Source organism: Phoca vitulina, unplaced genomic scaffold, assembly GCF_004348235.1.
Source record: "Phoca vitulina isolate PV1807 unplaced genomic scaffold, GSC_HSeal_1.0 scaffold3, whole genome shotgun sequence".
Taxonomy (NCBI): domain Eukaryota; kingdom Metazoa; phylum Chordata; class Mammalia; order Carnivora; family Phocidae; genus Phoca; species Phoca vitulina.
Window position 1 is genome coordinate 51587995 of NW_022589706.1, and position 21491 is coordinate 51609485.

Sequence of the window (21491 nt, forward strand, 5' to 3'; positions counted from 1 at the left end):
TGTCTAAAGTCATTGGATTGCCAGTAGACTTGACCTGCAGCCACGGTATTGCCAGGGAGCTTGGTTCCCATGAAGTGCTCGTGATGAAACCCATTCCTTAATGTGAATACGAAGATTGGCATGTTGAGGGGAAATAAGGGTTATGCTTATATGAGTCTGGCAAATGGCATTGCAAGAAGTAAGGGGCCGATGGTAGCACTACTTTGAGGCAAAGAATGGGGATTGTGGATCAGATGCCCACCACGGAGAAATCTTCTTAGTTAAAGTGTCAGCTGGAAAAGGGAACACAGATGGGTTTTGTGGTTGATCAGAGGGAGTGGTGCCCCAGGAAGGACTGCAGAGGCCTGGAAAGAGGAGGTCCAGGCCTGTAGTCTGGGGCCATTTCTGCTGACATGAGGAAAGAGGCCGTCTCTGAAGGGGGTAGGAAAAGGAAAGGATACCAAGTAGATTAGGATGTGTATGAAGGGCAGTGACAAAAAGCAAGCCAAACGAGGAGTAAATTTACTTTTATGCATATAGTTTTAGATGTTTCTTCTGAAGTTTAACTCATCTTGAAATCAGTAAGATTTAAACATGGTATTTGTGATTTTACATACTTTTAGCTTAACCATCTTTGTGCTCCAACCTGTACTCTGGAAGACTCTTCAGGAGGACCCCAGTGGAACTAAAGCATATTGCCATTCTCATCATCATCTATAAGTGTTTATGAAGTGTGCAGCCAAAGTCTTGTGTTTGAAATCTTTAATTAGGGTTCACTTTTGTTTTTTTCAGGTAGCCCAGCCATGACCCATAGGAATCTGACTTCCTCCAGCCTGAATGACATTTCTGATAAACCGGAGAAGGACCAGGTAAGCAAAGAAACCTTACTACTTTGAAACCTAAGACTAAATATGTGTCTAGAAGATGCTGGAATAAGATTAGAGATGATGGTTCCCTAACTTAAAAGGAACTGATATGTGTAGATGGGTTCTTTTTTTTTTTTTTTTTTTTTTTTTTTGCGCATGTTCTCTGAGGGAAGGGAAAGCACTATGTCAAGGGATTTGAAGTTCGAAGATAAGAATTAGTCTTGACTCCAACCCTTACAGATGTATTCTCTTGGGCAACTTAAGTCTTGGAGCTATAGTTATCTCAGTTTTTTTTTTTTTTAAAGATTTTATTTATTTATTAGAGAGAGAGAGACAGCGAGAGAGGGGACACAAGCAGGGGGGTGGGAGAGGGAGAAGCAGGCTCCCCTCTGAGCAGGGAGCCCAATGCGGGGCTCGATCCCAGGACCCAGGGATCTTGACCTGAGCCGAAGGCAGACGCTTAATGACTGAGCCACCCAGGCGCCCCATCTCAGTTTTAAAATAGTAATAATAATCTGTACCACAGGGTTATTGTGGGGACTAAAAGAGATAATTTAGGAAAAAGTGCATTGATAAAGTATAAAGGTTTAAAAAATGCTGGCTATGGTTAACTTTTGGGGGATACGTCAGGCAAAGGTAATGATTGTCTTGTTAGCTGTATATAGGTTTGTCTATTAAAACATAGTAAGTAGCCTATTTGACATGAAGAGAGATTAGGTTTTGAATCTTGATTTACTTACTTTTTTTAAAAAAGATTTTATTTATTTGAGGGAGAGAGAGCACACGCACGAAGTGGGGGGAGAAGCTGGCTCCCCGCTGAGCAAGGCCCTGGGATCATGACCTGAGCCAAAGGCAGATGCTTAACCGACTGAGCCACTCAGGTGCCCCTTGATTTACTTTCTTTTAAAAAGAATATGGTAGAATTTGGGCCATTTTTCCCAGTTGGGTGGACATAAAAATGGTGAGTAGGTATAATTTTGCGCTTTATATTAAAAAACAAAACAAGTTACTTTGGACTAATTGGGTGAAAATTCCACCTGAATAAAGAAATCTGAATTATATATTCGAAGGCAATGGAGACTTATGATGATGTGCCTCTTTCCTGGACAGCTCTTAGAGTAGTGACCGAGGTTTAGCGGCCTTGCTGAATTCTGAAAGGTACAGGAAAGGTGAATTTATGTTCTTTCTTGTGAAGTGGCTTTTGGATTCTTTCTTCCTCCCCTTCACCAGCAGCACCCGATTCAGGCCTTCATCATCTCATACTCGATTGCTAGAAAAGCTTTGGAACTAATCCCTTGTCTCTGTTGTCTCCTATTTCAATAATATGTTCTTTTGTTTTGTTTTGTTTTGTTTTCAGTAATATGTTTTTCATATTATTGCCCTCATATTTCTCTCCTGGATCAAAGGTTTATAATGGCTTCCCATCAAGTTAAGTTCAGATTTCCCTACCTGACTTTCAAGATTCTCTGAAATCTAGTGTTGTCCTTCTTATTTTAATTTGTGTTCCTCAGAAGAGGAACTCTCTTGGCTTTGGTCAGGCTGAGTTACCTCCCTGTCACATTGAGATTGATCTTTGATTCCTAGAGCTGCTCCTCTTCATATGCTAATATGGATAGCTCTCCTCCCTTGTATTTGCCTCCCCCTTGAAGTGAGCAGGAGAAGATCATTTAAATATTGGATACATTGGGAGCTACATAGCTGTAGCAGCAAAGAGAAAACTCAGTAAACGAGGACTTGTTTAGAGTTGCCCTCAAAATTATTTGGCCCATTTTGGCTCCATTCAATATTTACCACTAAGGTTCTGTTTCTGTGGTTTGCCAGGGGTCTTGATACTGAATAAGGCAGAGTTAGGAATATCTGGTTGACAGACTTTTTTTTTGGAAAAAAAAAAAAGCTTCCTTTATTACTGACAGTTTTCTTGCTAGGAATTGGCCAATAAGCAGCTGGTAAATGCTGGCTAAGAGAAATTTCTTACCTTCTTGAGTGTCTTCAGATCTGGGCATATGCAGAGGAAATTTGATGGCTTAAGATGCATATTACATAAGCTTTTGATTCCAGTGTTAGATGAAATATGTTGGAACATAATGGTTCGGGGGTGTTGATTTAGCTGTAAAACCTGTGTGATTGCAGTACTTGAAACAAGAATCTTTGATGCCTATCATGAACATCTCATATTCATTGAGGTTCATATTAAGTGAAACCAGGAAGATTTAAATCAGAAGTTTTTGTCCTTTTTGTTTTCAAAGCCAGGAAGTGAAGGCTGATGAATGTATCATTTTTTAAAAAAAGACTTTATTTGTTTATTTCAGAGAGAGAGAGAAACTGAGTGTGTGAGCAGGGGGAGGAGCAGAGGGAGGGGGACAAGCATACTGGACACTGAGCACGGAGCCCCAAGCAGGGTTCCATCCCAGGACCCTGAGATCATGACCTGCGCTGCTACCAAGAGTCAGACGCTTAACTGCTTAACCCACTGAGCCACCCAGGCATCCCTATTGTGTGTTTTTAACAAAACACAATATATCATTTTAAGAGCAACTGTCCATCTACATTGTATCTATTACAGTAACTGCAGTTAATCCAATGAGCTCTTCATCCCACAAAGAGGAAGAAAGTCCATTCTTTGCTTCCCACCAAAGAGTATGAAGAGAAGTTTGGAACTGACCCATGATCTCATCTACAACCAAAGGCAAATTAGGAATTCAAACTAATATTTTTCAGTTTCTGTACTTACTATTTTAGTAACTTCAAATACAAAAGCTTCTGGATCATTTTAGGGTGAGAAGAAAATGGGTTTGTAAAGAAGATGAAGCTATGGCAAACCCCCCCCCCCCCCCCACAATAAACTCAGGCTTTTATTTTTTAACCTTTTTTTTTTCTCTGGGTAGGAAAAAAAGGTTGCCAGGCTCAAATTTGTTTTGAAAAAGCTTTTATAATTAATTAGCCAATGTCCTGGAAATGATCTTGGCAGTAAAGTCAAACTTGTTCTGTATGCTTTTCCAAGTTGGCCCCAAAAACTTCCATCCGACTGGAACTGAAGTTTCTGATTGACTGATGATTCTGCCTGGCTACAATTGGAACAGTTGCAATGGTGCCTCTCCCCTTCCTGGAGCTATATAACTTCCCTGTAGCACAAGAACTACGGGTTTAATGTTCAGAGTTAGGAAGAAGAGCAGAATTTCTTTGACAGCAACATAGTGACAAAATTTGAGGGCATATTTTTTATGAGATTCTGTTTTGGGAAAACAGAAGAAACAAATCTGTGGACTGCACTTTTTCTCTCTGGCTCTGCCAAGCCTATGTACTTATGATTTCAGTAGCGGCTGCCTTATTGAGAAATAGCTCAAAATAGTTAACAGCAGAAGAGCATAGCCAAAATTTAGGTGATTCAATGCCTCAACAATATTCCAACTTGGATGTTATATTTATTAAGCAGAAAAGCACCTGGGGAGAAGTAGATAAAAAAAAAACATCTGGAGCTCATCTACTTGTAAATCTACATAAATAATCTCTTCTATTTTGTTGCTATGGAAGATTTTTTTCTTCATTATCCAGTTACCTTCCCCATTTACCTTAGATTGATTTGTTTTTCTATCTCCTTTTATTCCTTTTTTGTTTTTTAAAAAAACTTACAAGTGCAATGGGTGCTTGTCAAATGCCGTAACTTAGTTCTGATTTGCATCTGAGTATGGAATCAGCTGTGAGTATGAGAAAATCTTTTCTCATTTTACTTCTTAACTTTAGCTCTGGTAGAAGTACTATGCTAAGTGGTACAATGACTTTAAAAGGGCTTGACTTTTTTTCAGGTTATCAGTAAAATGCAATAACATTTCACAATTACATGATCAACCTTCAGTGAAATGGCAGTCCGTAGACTACAGTGAATGCAGTAGATGTAGAAATACCTTGCAGATTCTCAGGGAGACACTGCTCACATAACCTTGTAACTTCTTATCTGGTTATCACTTCTAGCTTATCTGAGAACCTATCCATAGGTCTACTGGTAGAATTTGGCCGAAGGTTAATTTCTAAAATGTGTTACAATCATTTTTAGCACTACCTATTGCCTGTTATCTCCCAATGTACTTGCCTGTCTTGGTTTCTGTTTTTGAAGTCCTGGGTTTTTTTGGGTTTTTTTTGGTTTTTTTTGCAGAAATCGACCTGGATTTAAATATTTTGTCAGACAGTAAGAGGATGAAACCATTAAAACCATGTATAAGTTTGAAATTGCTAAGCCATGACTGCCTTAAAATGAAATCTAGAAAGAAACATTTTGTGATTGAACAACTCCTAATCCTTTTCTTACACATATGTAATATAGGACTGAGTCAACTAAATTCAGCTGAGATGATTTCTTCATAGTTCTGAAGATTTCCTTCCTAAGGCTCACATAAAACTTCCCTTAGCTTTAATAGCTATTTCATACTCACAGTGACAGAAAAATACAATAGCACCTCCTTTTCTTTTTCACAACCCAGCCAGAAAGCCCTCTAATTCACACCGAGCACTGGGTGGTCGCGGTTCCCTCCTCAGGGAAGATGCAGTGGCTAAGAAAGGCTCATATTTTCTGAGGTTTTAATACTTGTCTCTAGCACATTTTTAGGGACCATTGAAACACTGCGGTGTTGGGAGAACTCCAAATGGAATCACATCTGTGAAAATCTGAGAACAAAGGCATGTTGTGAGGAGGTGGTTACATCCTTAGATGTCATTAGTCACTATGGTTTGGGTGGCTGCAGTGAGCTTCCCTGTGGCTCAGTGGCTACAGCGTTTCTTCAGCCACGTGTCCTTGATGGGACCTGGTGTAGCCCCTGCAATGATTATCTTTGGAGTCTCTTTCAAAGGGCATTAGCTTGCCACTTAGATAATTAACAAAACTGGTATTTGTTATCATCTTTTCCTTTTCTATGAGAAATTTGACTTTACATAGCTTCCTTCTCCCACCTGATGCTCTCTCACATATTCTTAAAGAATTAACAATGGTTATTAGTATGTTTGAGAAGTGCTGACATACTGATTTCATGAACCTGTGTCCCACTTAAAATTGGGGCCGTTGGATTTTCCCATTTTCATAATGCTATATACTTTCACGAAAGCTGTTTATTTGAATCAAAGACTAACATTCAGTGAAAAACAGGTTCTGTGTCAGCTTGAAAATGAAGCAGATTAACCTGTCTGAAGTAAACTAAGCTCTATCTTGTATTTTCAGGCAAAGAAAAGAGGAGTTTTTTTGTGAAACTTAGAACTATGATTTTAAGTCACTGTGAGGCTGCAACAAATTTGAACTTTTAAATCACCCCATAACTGTATGCTGCTGTGATTTGAACTCATTCACTCATTCAAAAAGTATATTCTGTGCTAGAAAGTGTTCTCAGAGGTAGGTAGAGTTCCAGAGATGAATGAGACATAAATTTTTTGACTCATAAACTCCCATGCTTTTGAGGACAGGTAGGCAATAAACAATAAAAACAAGTAAACAAATGAATAGAGTAATTTCACACAATCACAAATACTATCTTGAAGATATAGCAGGGTAATGTGAAGAGGTACAGAAAAGCTGTTTTAGGTAGGAGGGTTAGCCAGAAAGGAGAAGCTATGGGGGAAGAGGCTTCTATACTAAGCGAAAAGCAATAGTAAAACCTTGAAACAGGAATGAATGTGGTGTATCCAAGAAATGGGAAGAAGAAAAAACAAGTCCAGATTGGCCGGAGCAAAGTAGTAGATGAGGCCAGAGAAGTTACACAGGGGTACCTTTTCATTTTTATTCTAAGTGCAGTGAGACACTGTTTTTGGAGTTTTACCTGGAGAGTTGTATATACTGATTTACATTTTTAAAAGATCACTGAAGATCCTGGGTAATAGGATAGAGGAATTTGCCAGTGTTCTGGATCATCGGGTGTTCCTATAATTGACCATTGGATGAGCACCACAGTGCATTAAACTGATAGCCCTAAAGACCCAATAGCCAGTTTCTTAATATATTTACCATAGACATCAAGATCTTATTTCTGTCAGTAAGGGAAGTTCTTCTGTTTCACAAAGTATTTTAAGAAAGAAAAAGTTTCCTATTAATTAGATTAAATTATGAATATTAATAAAATATTAAAATATTTTAATGCACCGGAACTGGACATAGGCCACCAAGAGTGGTGAGTCTGAGCTTTTGAGTGATCGCTTCTCTACCTCTGGTTCTCCTGTTGATGTTAGTGCTGGCTGACGTCAGGCACGTCACCTGGGTAAAACCCATGACTCACGGAACCTTCACTGGAGGTCTCTCTGAGGAACAGTGACAAGCATCTTAGTTTTTACTGTTCAGAAAGGAGCACTGGTGTGTAGGAACAGAACAGAGCAGCCGAGTGGGGGTCCTGAGCCACACTCTTACCTGTACCTGTGAAAGAATTGAACTCAGGACAACTGCAGGGCATTCCTGTATTGGGCATATAATGAAAGGGATGGCAGGTTTTATGTCTTAAATAATTAACTAGCATGTTTTATATTTGATGGCACTTTTTTCCTCTTTTCAATACATAGCATTCTACTGTATTCCAAAACCATGAATACTCTTAGAATATATTAATGAGAGTCATAGAATGCCATCAACAATTATCTCTGATGGATGTCTACTCTCATGTCACATGTTGCCTACTTCTGACCATGACTTCATTAAAAAGATAAACAACTTTTTTTCCCTTGGAAGCGACAAATTGTTACACAACCAGAAAACAGCAGTACCTTATGATGAACACCCTAAGGGCCTAGTTAAAAACCTTTCTAATAGTTGTAAATATATACAAGGAGTCATTCTTAACCTGCTATAGTGACGTGTTATTATCTGTATATTTTTTTAAACTTTAGTTTTTTTCTGATTTACAAAGCATACAAAATTGCTGTAAAAATTCAAACAAAGCAAATATGAATAAAATAGAAAGTGAAAGTTCACAAATCCTCACCCTCAAAATAACCACTATTAGCAGTTTGATGGAGAGTCCTCTAGATTTTTTCTATGCCTAAAAACTTAAATACTTACTTATATAAAATACAAACAGGGTCATACTGTTCTGCAGCTGGATTTTTTAAAACCTAACAATGCCACAGACATCTACCTTATTCTTTTTAAAGGCTGTAGTCCACAAGAATCCAATTTTATTTAAATGATGTTCTCTTATAGATATTTTTATTTTCATTTCTTTGCAATTACCAATCAAGGTTTTAAGAAAAATCCTTATTGTAATTTTTTTTTTTTTTTTTTTTGCATTCTTTAGTGAGTATTTCTGGAGGAGAAATTTTTATAAGTGGAATTGCTGGCTCACTGTGTATTGCCAATTACCTTCCCAAAAGATTATACCAATTTGTGTCCTAGATTTTTTAAACACTTTAATAAATCCTCCTCCACTGCTGGGATACTGTATGCCAGTCAGATTTGAGTTTCTTCTTTATGATTCACTCCAGTAAAAGCTTAGCGACTCAAGTTGCTAAAGTGAAAAGAATCTCAGTCACTAGCATCTGCCTCCCAGATCACTTTGGGGGCTTTTTTCAGAAGCTTAAAATATTGAGGCTAAAACTGGGTTTATTCTCCCAGTCTGATTGGATCTCTGAGCTGGCTAATCCTCCTGTCTTCTGAGGTAAAGAGGTGAAAAGTACAGTGACAGTAGACTCAGCCACCTGTATGTTTCTTATTGCTTCTGCTGAAAGGTGTTGCTGTCCCCAGCTCTCAAAGAAATCCTTCAGCCTTTGTGGGAATTTCCTTGGCAACCAAGAATGGCTTCATCTCAAGAGCCCTTCTTGGTGGTCAGCATTTGGAACAAAAAGGAAAATTGCAAGAAGAGTTGGACAAGTATTCTTTTTGAAGCACTGTTCAACACATTTGCAGCTTGGCTCTGCATCTCCTTCCTCTCCCTGACTCCCCACCCCTATGAGAATTTTAAGTGAACTTACATCCAGACTATAAAGTTATTTAAATGAGAAGTTCATACCTTATGTGGAAGTGCTTTATTAGGAACTTTGAAGGAGTGTTGTCATCTGGGATAACTGATAAAGAGATCATCGAACCATTCTTTACATGTTGGGGAGTATTTGCAGATTTTGCTGTTTCTTTATTTCCCCTTTGACAGGGAATGGCTGCAGAGTAGATTTACAAAGAGGCCATTTCATGGGAGGAAGTATTTCTTGCTCTTCTTCAGAAAGAGAAGGGCTCCCCACTGTTTCCAGCTCACTTGTCTGATTGATCCAGTGGCTAGTTGATGGATTTGCCTCCACAGAATCTCATGACCTTATCAGTCACCAGCAGAGCTTCCTGATTTCTCCATGTGTTACCACCAATGGTCTGGGTTCACTCCCTAGAGCTGAACTGAAATGAAAACAACCATCCTTTCTTTCCTCTCTACCTCCATGTGTTAAAAAAGCAGCAGTAATTTTTTCCTACAATCTGAAAGACAGTAGTTAATTATACCAAACTGGCATTATTGCCTAATCAGTGTTCTGTGCATCCACATGCGAAAGGCGAGAAAGTAACTGAGTCATTGTATAGGTAGCCATTGTAATCATTTTGAACTTCAAAAGTAGCTGCACTGTTGTTGATTCAGGGCTCCACCTGATATATTGAGTCTATCCCTCTATGAAGAATAATTAACAATAATTAACAACAACTAATATAGTTAGACACTTACTTACACTAATGCTTTGGTGTTGGTACGATCAACCCCGTTTTACATATTGGCAAACTTGAGGCACAAAGAGATTAAGTAATTTCCCCAAAGTTAAATAGCAGCTAAGTGGTAGAGCTGCATCCTGGCCCTGCAGCCTATCCTCTTAATGAGTACAGGGATGCTGCCTGTTTGGATTAGGGTCTTTTTTAGGTCCCAAAGCTCAGGTGTCAAATTGATAGTTATTGCCCTTCAGTCTGTCCTTGAGGCACACATCATGCTGAATAGGCTAATCATCAGAATTACTACAATGTAAACAAATTCTTAAGGGTCTTATGGTGACCAGACATTTCTGCTGCCACAGTGATTAAAAGACTCAACCAGTAGTTTGTTGTGTGCCCAGACCCTAAGTGGTGTTGGTGGAGGTCAATGAGAGAAGGCTGATAGAATAAAAAGTATAATATATGATCTTAGATTGTGAGTTTCTAACTAGCTGGAGAGACCGAATAAACTGTTGGTACTGACACTAAAGTACAGCAGTCCAGTGAAAGACAAGATAACTGTGTGGGCCAGAACCATCAATCACAGAGAAATGAGGGACTCTAGAAGCATCTTTCCACTGGAGAGAACATCAATAACAGAAAATAAGAGTTTTAGCCGAATAAAATACTTCTCTTTGGAGAAAAAGGTAAGAGGTGGGGGAAATAAATTGGAATGTCGATGGACATCTTGGCCATTTGCAACGACGTGGATGGAACTGGAGGGTATTATGCTGAGCAAAATAAGTCAATCAGAGAAAGACATGTATCATATGACCTCACTGATATGAGGAATTCTTAATCTCAGGAAACAAACTGAGGGTTGCTGGAGTGGTGGGGGTGGGAGGGATGGGGTGGCTGGGTGATAGACATTGGGGAGGGTATGTGCTATGGTGAGTGCTGTGAAGTGTGCAAGACTGTTGAATCACAGATCTGTACCTCTGAAGCAAATAATACATTATATGTTAAAAAAAAAAAAAGAAGAAGAAGATAGCAGGAGGGGAAGAATGAAGGGGGGGGAATCGGAGGGGGAGATGAACCATGAGAGACTATGGACTCTGAAAAACAAACTGAGGGTTCTAGAGGGGAGGGGGGTGGGAGGATGGGTTAGCCTGGTGATGGGTATTAAAGATGGCACGTTCTGCATGGAGCACTGGGTGTTATATGCAAACAATGAATCATGGAACACTACATCAAAAACTAATGATGTAATGTATGGTGATTAATATAACATAAAAAAAAGAAAAAAAAATTGAAATGTAACTATCTGCAGGTTAACCATACAAGTGAACAATTTGGTTTATCCAATAAATGGAAAATAATGTGATTTAAAAATTCTTTGAAATAATGGCCCAACCCCCCCCCCAATTTAATGAAAGACAACAAGATTTCAAATTTTTTTAATGTTTGAGTTAACCTGTAGAGTTAGCAAAAGTAGATTAGTTAGCTAGTTGATTTGTCCGTGGACCATGGTGGATACTCCCTTCATTTACAGATCCTTACTTACAAACACCCCATGGCTCCTTGACTTTCAGGTTGTTCAGTGTTCACTCTCACTATAGATATATTCACCCCTTGACCATGAAGTGTAAGAGGTACACATCATATAACTTCCATATTTTTTTTTCTGGTAAGAGGGAAGCAATTAATACTGATTTTTTTTTTTTTTTTAATGAAGCTGATCTCAGTAGTAGGTTTGAAGACTTAAATAAGCATGTTAAACCTTAAGTGCTATGAATCTCAGTTTCCTGTTTCATAATACAAGTGTTATGATTCAGTCTGAACTGCCTCCTCCACAGGGTTGTTGTGTGTAAAGGAACATGCTTAAAACACTTTAAAATAGTATACAAATTTTCATTATCACTGTCATTTTCATTATTTAAATCTGCTATTGGTTTTTATTTTTGGTTGGTTTTGCAGTAAGACTGGTGGGATGGAAGTCAATTTCATTTCAGATTTCATTCCTCACCTTTCAAATTTACATTGCTAATTTGGCTCTTTGGGGTTTCATACTCAACTTTTGCACTCCACTGCTCTGCCTGCACGCTGCTGAATGTGCCCGATTGTCCTGTGACTATTACTGCATGCACATTTCCACTGGACCCAAATGTCCCTTTTCTCTGCTTTTCCAAATCCCACCTTTACTTCAAAAACTAAGTCAAGTCTACTTTTTCCATACATGCATCCTTGAACATTCTGGCTCATGTTAATTACTCCTGTCTCGGATTTCTGACACCACCTGGCACTTACTCCTTGTCATTTCACATGGATGCACCTGTTTGTTATTGTTTTTTATATGTATGTATGTCTCATCTTCCTTATGGGGTGTGGGGAAGGGAGGCAGAGGGTTGGGGTCGGGGGGGCAGAAGAGGCAGCAGTCTTGTGAGTTAGTTGCTGTTGGGAATGATGATGATTAATCAAGGGTGAATCAGCTTCCACTTACCCTTTCTTGAGAACTTTTTCTTTTTAAAGGCTGAGAAAATGAGTATGAGAGTTTCTCAGAGAAAGGTGATTTCTCAGAGCATTGTTATTATCTTTTCTTTTTGGTGGCTTGAAAAATTAGTATTTCTTATGATTGCTGATAGAGTGTTTCATTAGGTTAACCAGTTGCTTGAAATGCACATGCTTGCCCATCTCATACATTTAAAATTTCTTTTTTTTGGCTAGGACAATCATGCAAATGCTAACATTTCAAATATAGTTTGCTCTTTCATTTGTTATAATCCATTTACACATTTTTTCTCATAATGAAAGCTCAATGGAACATAGTTAACTGGCTGATTGACATAGTTTAAAGAAAACACCAGATCTTTTTTTTTTTTTTTTGCCCTTTATTTAAAACAAAGTGTAGTGTGGCACAAGGACATATTGGAAAAGCCAACTGTCAGCACAGAAAGATGTTCTGTTGCAAGATGACATGGTATTGGTAAGTTTTCCCAAGCATGGCACATTTAAATGATGGACTATCAACATTTTACTTTTAGATATGAGCTACTTCACTTTGTATGAAATTAGTGAGAAATTAGGGGCAAGCCATATCAAATTTGGGAAGAATTTATCATTGAGTGGGATTTATTATTGAATTTACAGTTCTATACATTATTATAACCCTATTTTGCTCATATATTTTTCTAGAGTTTAGATTGCTGGGACAGCATTATGGTAAAGATCCAAGTATATTATTAAAAAGAAGAAAGAACAAATCAAGTTGAAATCCATGTATTAGGATGACTTGTTTCAGAAGAACCTTTTGGTCAGAGTGAAATGTTGATCTTTTCTTCTGGTGTTTTTGATGGCATTACTCATTGTTTCACAAATGAAACTTACCAGGGTAAAGCCCATTTCGGTATCAGCTTATTTGTGATCCTGAGAAATAAACCAGGGGAATTCCAGATATTTCAATAAGTGGCCTCTATATTGTGGTTTTGTATGAAGAAAAACTAGGTGCATAATTTATTGCCTTGTTGAATTATGATCTCGAAGAAGGCATCCTCAGACACTTGCGCCCGAGAAGGGAGATCTTGTTTAGAAAAATAACAACTGCTACTAGTACTTAAAATTGTTGTGAAACTCTTTTCCTAAGTGCAGGATTCTCATGGAGTTTGTCATCAGGGGATCATGAAAACCTCTGTAAAAACGTGTCATGAAGGAATTTTCTTGGGGTGATGGCAGTGCTGTTCCTGGGCCCCCATGTCTTTGTGGGACTCTGCATGAAGTCCTGCTAATGCAGGAGAGTGTGATGAATTCTTTTGAGAACCTGGATTCAGGTTACATTTTGGTTTCTAGTCATACTTCTAAAAATTCCTATGGTTTTTCATTTTTAAAAGATGTATTGAAGTAGGACAACATGTAGTTTTTATTAAAATAAAAAACAATAAATGAAAATGAAATGCTTTTAGAAGATTCTCCCTTTTCTCGAAAGTTATAGTAGGGGCTGTATGCTCCTGTCTTATATATTCCCTAGTCTATGCCTTCATGGTCTAAATCCCCAGTTTGTAATACCTCAGTACAGAAGGACTTGGAGAAAAGGATTTAAAGCAAAGGGATAGTAGACTTAGAGTTGTTCTTCCCCCCCCCCCGCCAGAATTTTCTGGATAATGAAAAATGTGTGTTGCTTGAAGTAGTAACAAATTCTGGGTTTTATAATCCCAGAGATGTTGGTTCAAATACTAGCTTTCTTCCTTACTAGCTGAGTAATCCTGTGCAGGTACCTAATGTCTCTGAGCCTTAGGAGAGTGGGTAGAAACCTTACCTCTCAGATTCTTTTGAGAATAAAACAAGAAAATGTATGTGAAGTACACCAGGTAGAGAGATGATGTGCTTGCCCTCTGCTTTCTTCTGTCTCTCTGTGAATAGTGCAGTTGGATAAACTATGAAACAAAGTCCTCACAGAGTGGAGTGAGTAAAATGAGTGAAGCAATATAAGTTTTAACTTTGTAGCAATTCAAGACAAAGTAGCAAGATAGAACACTGGGGTATTTAAAAAATTTTCTTAGAATAGATCTTAATGTAGAATGATTCTCTATTAAATAGTTCCCAGAGGAGCATACAAGTGAAATTTTATAGTGGTGGCATTTTCTCTTTTCCCTCTTTTTCCTGAAAGTAGCGAGCTCCTCACCAGCCAATAGCAATATGTTAAGACTTACTTTGCATTCACACAAACCAGTGTGGTTTTAAAATCTGAGAATGTAGAAAACTGATGAAGCACTATAAAGGTATCTAGAAAATATAAGACAGGCTTTGCATGGAAGGAGAGTGCCACGAACATCACTCATGGCTTAAAGCCGTTTGGTGGCTGCCCATTGCCTTTTTGATGAACCCAGGATCCTTAGCATGGCCTTTATAGCCTTGCACTGTCCTGTCTAACTTCTCTCTCCAAAGTCATTTTTCAAGGTTCTCCCCCTCACTGACTGTACTCCAACCACACAAATGTTTTTTAGGTCCATTAAGGTGCCAGTCTGCCCCTGCCTTGGGGCCTTTGCCTGTGCTGTTTCCTCTGACTGAAATGCTCTTCCTTCCCAGGCAACTGTTGTTCACTCATTCCTCTGTGAACGTCACCCCTTCAGGGAAGTTTCTGGTGACTCTCCAGTCTCGGTTAGAGCCTGTGGCTATAGGGTCTTGTTGCACATTATGCTTTTCCACCATGACACCTACTACAACTGTCATCGAGTCATTGCCTATCTTAAGTTTTGGTCAAATGCTAGTCTTCACCAATAGGCTCTTTGCTTCAGAGTTGAAGAGATGATGTCTGGCAAGCTATGGCTCGTGGGTCAGAGACTGCCAGTGGCCTAAAAATGGTTAAGCTAAGAACAGTTACAGTTTTAAAGTGTTTGAAAAAAAGCGTATGTGACAGAGACTATTTGCCACCTGCAAAGCCTAAAACATTTACTATTTGACCTTTCAAAGAAAAAGTTTGCTCGCCTGTGATCCAAATCATTGCTACGTATGTGGAATAGAAGAACTTGACTAAAGTTTTGACCATGTTTCTTTTCTGACCAGGCCACTTGATTGTAGTAAACATCCATAGAGTGTGTGATGATGTTGTAAGCACTGTGATGAGCTGAGGGCTGTGTGACCATCATAGGGTTTTAGCTGGAGAAGAACTATACTCAAAGTATGTGCATTAATAGCCAGTGGAAATATGGAATGTCTTGGCATTCTCATGCCTTGGCATTTTTTAGCTTGTACTGCCCCGTTGAACAGATTTATTAGCAAATTGGATTAAGACATAATGTACACTTATCAGATTCTCAGAGGACAGAAAATTGACAAGGTTAGCTGTCTACATTTTAAATCCTAGAATCAAGATGGAGAATGGTCCTGACAGGCTGAAACCACAAGGAATTTAACAAGAGTAAAGGTAAATTATGTAAGTTCAAAACATGAAGTGAATAAGAACGTATGAGAAATCCTGCTTTATTTGGATAGAAAGTTTATTGGATAGAAAGTTTCAAAGGCGCCCATTACTCAAAAACAGTGGAGGGGATGTGGTTATGGTAACTAGGATGGTGAGGTGCCTGGGCACTAACCTAGTGGGAATAATTGAAGTAACTTTTCCAGAACTCTTGGAGAGGAGAAGGTTTGAGGGGTAGGAAGGTCATGAAGTTTGCTTTACAGTGAAAGAAAATAGATTTACTGTCTGTTGCCCTGGACAGAAACTATAATAGCAGGTGCATGTTTCATGGAGGCAGTTTTTATTTTAATATAAAGATGAATTAGATAGGAAATAGAGCTTTATCACTAATTTATGAAGCTTTTATTAAGTCCTCCTTGCACAAAGCACTGTAATAGGGTTCAGGACTACAGAAATGAATAGGACACAGTCTCTGCCTTGTAGGGGTTCTAATTACCCACTCTGAGATAAATCTGTAAATAATGTAGGGTGGTAGATATCTTAGTGGAGAGAAGGGAGTATGAATTCTGCCAGGGGCTGGGGAGTGGCCAGGGGTGACATTTGAGGTAATTCTTGAACTGAATGCTTTTACTATAGTGTTCGACAAGAAGCAAATGACTGTATGTTAGGACCATAGTCATAGGGTGGAAAATTAGACTAGATAGTCTTTGAGTTCTTTTAAGATTTTATGATTTGATGAATGTCAAACGAATGACACATGGGGATTCAAAAATTGAAAATTCAAAAAAAAGGAGGTAGAACGTAGCCCCGGAACCAGGGAACAAGGGAGCGAGTGAACCTTCAAGCTCAGTATTCGTGTCAGTAACGTGGTGATGATCTCCTGGTGCGCTCAGTCAGAGCCCACTGGGTGCACGTGAAGACCCTGTCAAGGAAACTCCTTAGAGCTGTTGTCTGCTCTTGTGTCAGGATTTTATTCTCCCCTTGGTTCTCTTTACCTACTTCTTCTGTATTTTCTATTGTTCTAATTTGGTGCATGTTCTCAGAGACCTCAGTGGAGGGTACGTTAAAAAAAATCTGCTAAATAAATAATAGCATGACTACTACAGATTTAATTATAGCTATACAGCTGCCTGTTTGAAGTGTTCTGCTGGGGCCATATGGTCGCTTGTACATCTCAGCCCTGGAAGGACCTGGTTTAAATGTTTCCCAGCTGACAGTGTTGAATTCTCGGAGAGCTGCTAGTAGTCATTTGGAAGTCAATAGATGGTGTGCTTTACCTCTGTTGTCTCTCTGCAGATGGACGTTTTATTGACAATTTCTTACTAGGCTCCAAGTAGTCAGATATTTAAGCACCCACCCAGACAGGTCTCCAGAGTTATGTCTACTTGTTAGTTTTGCAGGCTGATTTTTATCACCACATTTGATGTGCTAAGTGGAAAGTACTTCTATATTTAACAACGTTCACTCACTGGCTTTTCAAAAACAGTATTTCAGTGGGTGATTCTTGTAATTATTTTCTGTGGCGTGGGGGGAACAGAAGTAGAGGGCTCAGGAGAGGACATTGGTTGTGCCCCCGTTACTGTTCTAAGAGTATGACCTTGAATGAATATTTAGCTTCTCTGGGTCTCAGGAGAGCCAGAACTGGCCCCTTCTGGGTCCCTTTTAGTTCCCAGACTCTGCAAGAATCATCTAGGGAACATGTTCTTGCCAGTGACGAACATCTAGCATAGAGGGATGCTCTTCCTTTTTCCCATTGTGGCGTTTTGAGTATCTCTTTTCCTAGTACAAATTCCCCATTCTTTGGACCGCAAAAAGCTTTCAGTATGAACTCTGTACACAAAGGCCTAAACCTCAGAAAGTAGCAGTTTTGACCTTCATTATGTACTTTTTTCTGTTTAAAGACTGTCTAATGCATTTTTCCACATCAACAGTCCATTTAGTTTGTGATGAAATCATGGATGCTTTCACCAGAGAAATGCACAATAAATGTGTAGGCACAAAAACTTGCATATAATTTCAAAGTGCCTGTGGACCCCCCTGGATTCCCACCAGGGACCCCAAGTTTAGAACCACTGCTCTGTGCTTTGACAAGAGTCCTGGCTCTTCCTTCTTGCTCTGAGTGAAAGAACTGCAGAGGTGAGGCTGAGGACAGAGAAGTAGAAGGTTGAAGCCCAAAGCAGCTCTGGGGTCCACGGGGCGTGAAGAGTGGAGCCCTGTCCAGCTCCTGGACTGCTCTGGTGTGGAGCACGTGGTGGGGGTGGTGAGCAGCGTTTCCTTAGCTTCCACACAAGAAAAGCACTCTGCATCGGTGTTTGTTGAGCCATTAACTTTCCACTCTTAGTTGCCTTCATTACCTCTGATGACCCCACCCTCCCACCTCTCATCCCTTGCACTTTTTGTTTTTAAAAGAGCAGTCTGTGTTGTTTTATTAGCTACCTTGTCTGGGATGTGTGCAGAGGAGAATGCACATGAAACATTTCCCCTTAAACTATAATTTTCTCTTGAAGTCATTAACCCTGTGATGCTAATTTTTGTTTTGTCTTCATTTGATTGTTTCCTCTGCAGCCCCTCTCTCCCAATGGCAGCTGGAGATGGGGGGGCAGAAAGAACAAAAGAAACCCTATGTTTAGGATCTTTCTTTTTGGGGTAGGAGAGGGAAGACTGTACACAGATACTGCTTTTTAGATATTAATAGGGTGAGAGTCAGAAGTAAAGCATTTAAGGTTTTTTTTTTTCTTCCTGCTGAAAACATGGTCATTCAAGGACAAGTGTGTCATTTTGAGGGAATGCAGATAAAATGGCCCTGTTATTGTGAGGAATTATGTTTTTTTTTACTATATAGCTGCACTCATCCACCCATGTTCTTGTCAACCTTCTATTTATCTGATTTTTTAGCCTTACCCTGGGGAAGGTGTCTCTGCAACCTTCTCTAGTTAGAAAGCCATGTATCTTTGAACTTGGTAGAATTAACTTGCCTACAAAAGCACTGTACTAGATGGATATATGTACTTAAGACTGTGATGCAAACTGGGGAAGAGATTTCTTCCTAAAATTCAGAAAGTTGTATCTGAATTAAATATGGTACCAATCTGTCTTTTACTTTATTCCTTTGGGAGAGAAAAATTTTATTGTGCCAGTTACCTCTTCCCCATATATTCTAGGATGTTATTAAAGCTCTAACATGATAATAATTATTATTACCATTCTATTGCTTAGGTTAAAATAAAATGAAACTTTAGGGTGCAGGTTATTTTTAGTGCTCAGCCAAAATTTTAGTGGTGAATTTGTTGTTCATCAGTATTGGTGAAATATTTGTTTTTGATGTTAGGGAGCATTAGACATTTGAAAAAACATAGTTCTAATGTTGTGTGTCATTCTAGACTCTTCCTTCCCCCCTCTATCCAGGCATTCCAAAAATCCTGTATGTTCTGCCTTTTCCTGTTTCTCAAATCTCTTTTCAACATTCCATCCCCACTGATGTTCTCTTGGTTCAGAGTCTCATAATATTCCTCCATTTAACACATTTTTGAAGGGCCTATTACTAGCTTAGCACTGTGCTTAACCACTTTCAGACATCATTCATCTACACCTCTTATTTTCTATGATGTGGTCATTTATTGCCCCCATTTTATGGATGAGGAAATCAGCTTAGAGAAATGAAGTCATTTGCCCATTGTTCCACAACTAGGAGGAGGAAGGACTGAGGTTTGCTTACAGCTCTGACCCCAAAGCTTATTCCTTCTCTCTACCTGGATATGAACAGCTGGAGAACAGTCACTGAGCTTAGCATGATAAAGCTTGGACTCTGGAGATAGACAGACTTTGATTTGACTCCTTACTCTGCCTTTTCTAGTTTCATGATCTTAGATCGTGTTATCTCTAAGTCTCATTTCCTCATGGTAAATAGTGACAACAATAACTTGCTGATAGAAATGTGCTGAGAATTTAATAAGATAACTCATGCAAAGTTCCTGGTCTGATCTGGCCAGGAACTATTGATTTAAAAATGTTAGTAATCATTAGTATTACTTTTTTTTTAAATTTTTTAAAAATTTATTTTATTATGTTAGTCACCATACAATAAATACATAATTAGTTTTTGATCTAGTGATCCATGATTCATTGTTTTCGTGTAACACCCAGTGCTCCGTGCAGTATGTGCCTGCCTTAATACCCATCAACAGGCCAACCCACCCCCCACCCCCCCTCCCCTCTAAAACCCTCAGTTTGTTTCTCAGAGTCCATAGTCTCTCATGGTCCATCTCTCCCTCCGATTTCCCCCGCTTCATTTTTCCCTTTCTTCTCCTAATGTCCTCCATGCTATTCTTTATGTTCCACAAATAAGTGAAACCATATGGTAATTGACTTTCTCTGCTTGACTTACTTCACTTAGCATAATCTCCTCCAGTCCCATCCATGTTGATGTAAAAGTTGGGTATTCATCCTTTCTGATGGCTGAGTAATATTCCATTGTATATATGGACCACATCTTTATCCATTCATCTGTTGAAGGGCATTTCGGCTCTTTCCACAGATTAGTATTACTCTTAATAATTTAAAAATCATTATTGAAGGCCATTGTGCCTCTTGGTGATGGTGCTTTTCGAATGCAGTTTTATCAAATAGGGATTTGAAATTCTAAATTAGGAAGGAATTCAATGTGTAACTATTCTTCGAAAGCAGGACTCCCTTTCAAAATTTTCCTGATAATTCCCAGAGAAGGGTAGGACTTTAAGGCACTTTAACAGGGATTTAAAAACAAAACAAAATGAAACAAAGAAACAAACAAAAAACAATGAATGGTAGCTACCAAGCAACCTGAATATAAAAGTTATTTTTCATTGACCTATGCTCTTAAGTTTTAGAACCAGTAAAGGCTCTTTGCTTCTTCAGAGACTTTTTCAAGTTTGTTACCACCAGATGGGAGCACCTTTCCTGGACCTTCAGTGTCCTCATCTGTATTTATGTAGAGTCTAAGAACACTACAACACAGGTGTGGTCACATAGATTCTGTGCCTTTAATAGACATTTAGTGAACACTTACTGCAAGGCTATGCCCTTATAAGGAACAGGGGAACAAAGTAGAATAATGCATGGTTCCTTATTATAGGGTACTTTAGAACCCTTTTAATTTATTTTTTATTTTTATTTTTTAAAAGATTTATTCATTTATTAGAGCGTGGAGGGAGGGGGAAAGGGAGAGAAACCCTCAAGCAGACTCCCCACTGAGTGCAGAGCCTGATACGGGGCTTGATCCCAATATGCAAGAGATCACAGACCTGAGCCAAAACCCAGAGTCCCGGATGCTCAACTGACTGAGCCACCCAGGTGCCCAGAACCCTTTTTAAAGGTGCTTTTCTAATAAAAGTCACAGCCAAGTCAATCACTGAATGCATTGTGATAAGTATAATCACAGAGGGAAGGCTAGGGTCCTGTGGTAGAACAATGTTAGGGAAAGTTGGGGGCGTCAAGGTCAAACTTACTCTCCTTGTAATTCTTGGCTAGAGTTTGGAGGCATAAGTTGTATTTAGCATCGAAGGGACAGAGCAGGGAGGGCAGGCATCCAGGCAAAGGGCATTTCCCACCAAATAGATTAATGAGTATTTCAAGTCTCCTTCCTTAATGCATGGAGTAGGTGACCTGCTTATATGTACAGTGGAATTCATGACATAGCAATAAAAGAGGAAAAATAACTTCTAGAAACATTACTTAACCCAACTAGCACCTGGAGTTTATAGGTTCTTGATTTACTTTAAATAGTTTTTAAGATGCTGTTCTCCATATTTGGGTTTTCTACCTTCTTTCTCTCTCTCTGACCCATTTTATTTTATGTAATTAAATCCTGTTAAATGCATTAAAATGTGCTCAATTAAAATTTTTAAAGATTATCTGTACAGAGCCTAAGTTATTGTAGGTGCTTGACATTGGTTTTCTGTATAAGAGATTTATTTTATTTTATTTTAATTTTTTTATTTTTTAAAGATTTTATTTATTTGTCAGAGAGAGGGAGGGAAGGAGGAGGGAGGGAGAGGGAGGCAGGCAGCACAAGCAGGGGGAGCGGCTCCATCCCAGGATCCCCCCCCCCCCCCCCCCCCCCCCCCCCCCCCCCCCCCCC

General features: G+C 39.0%; 1 protein-coding gene across 3 annotated transcripts in view; it reads left to right on the plus strand.

Moving 5' to 3' along the window:
* Nucleotides 1-21491, plus strand: part of SLC4A4 (solute carrier family 4 member 4) — a 344097-nt gene that overhangs the window by 190889 nt on the left and 131717 nt on the right. For all 3 annotated transcript variants that reach the window (XM_032400517.1, XM_032400516.1, XM_032400515.1), the window contains exon 7: nucleotides 772-848. In XM_032400517.1, coding sequence (XP_032256408.1) covers nucleotides 772-848 — 77 coding nt within the window. The remainder of the gene's footprint in view (nucleotides 1-771; nucleotides 849-21491) is intronic.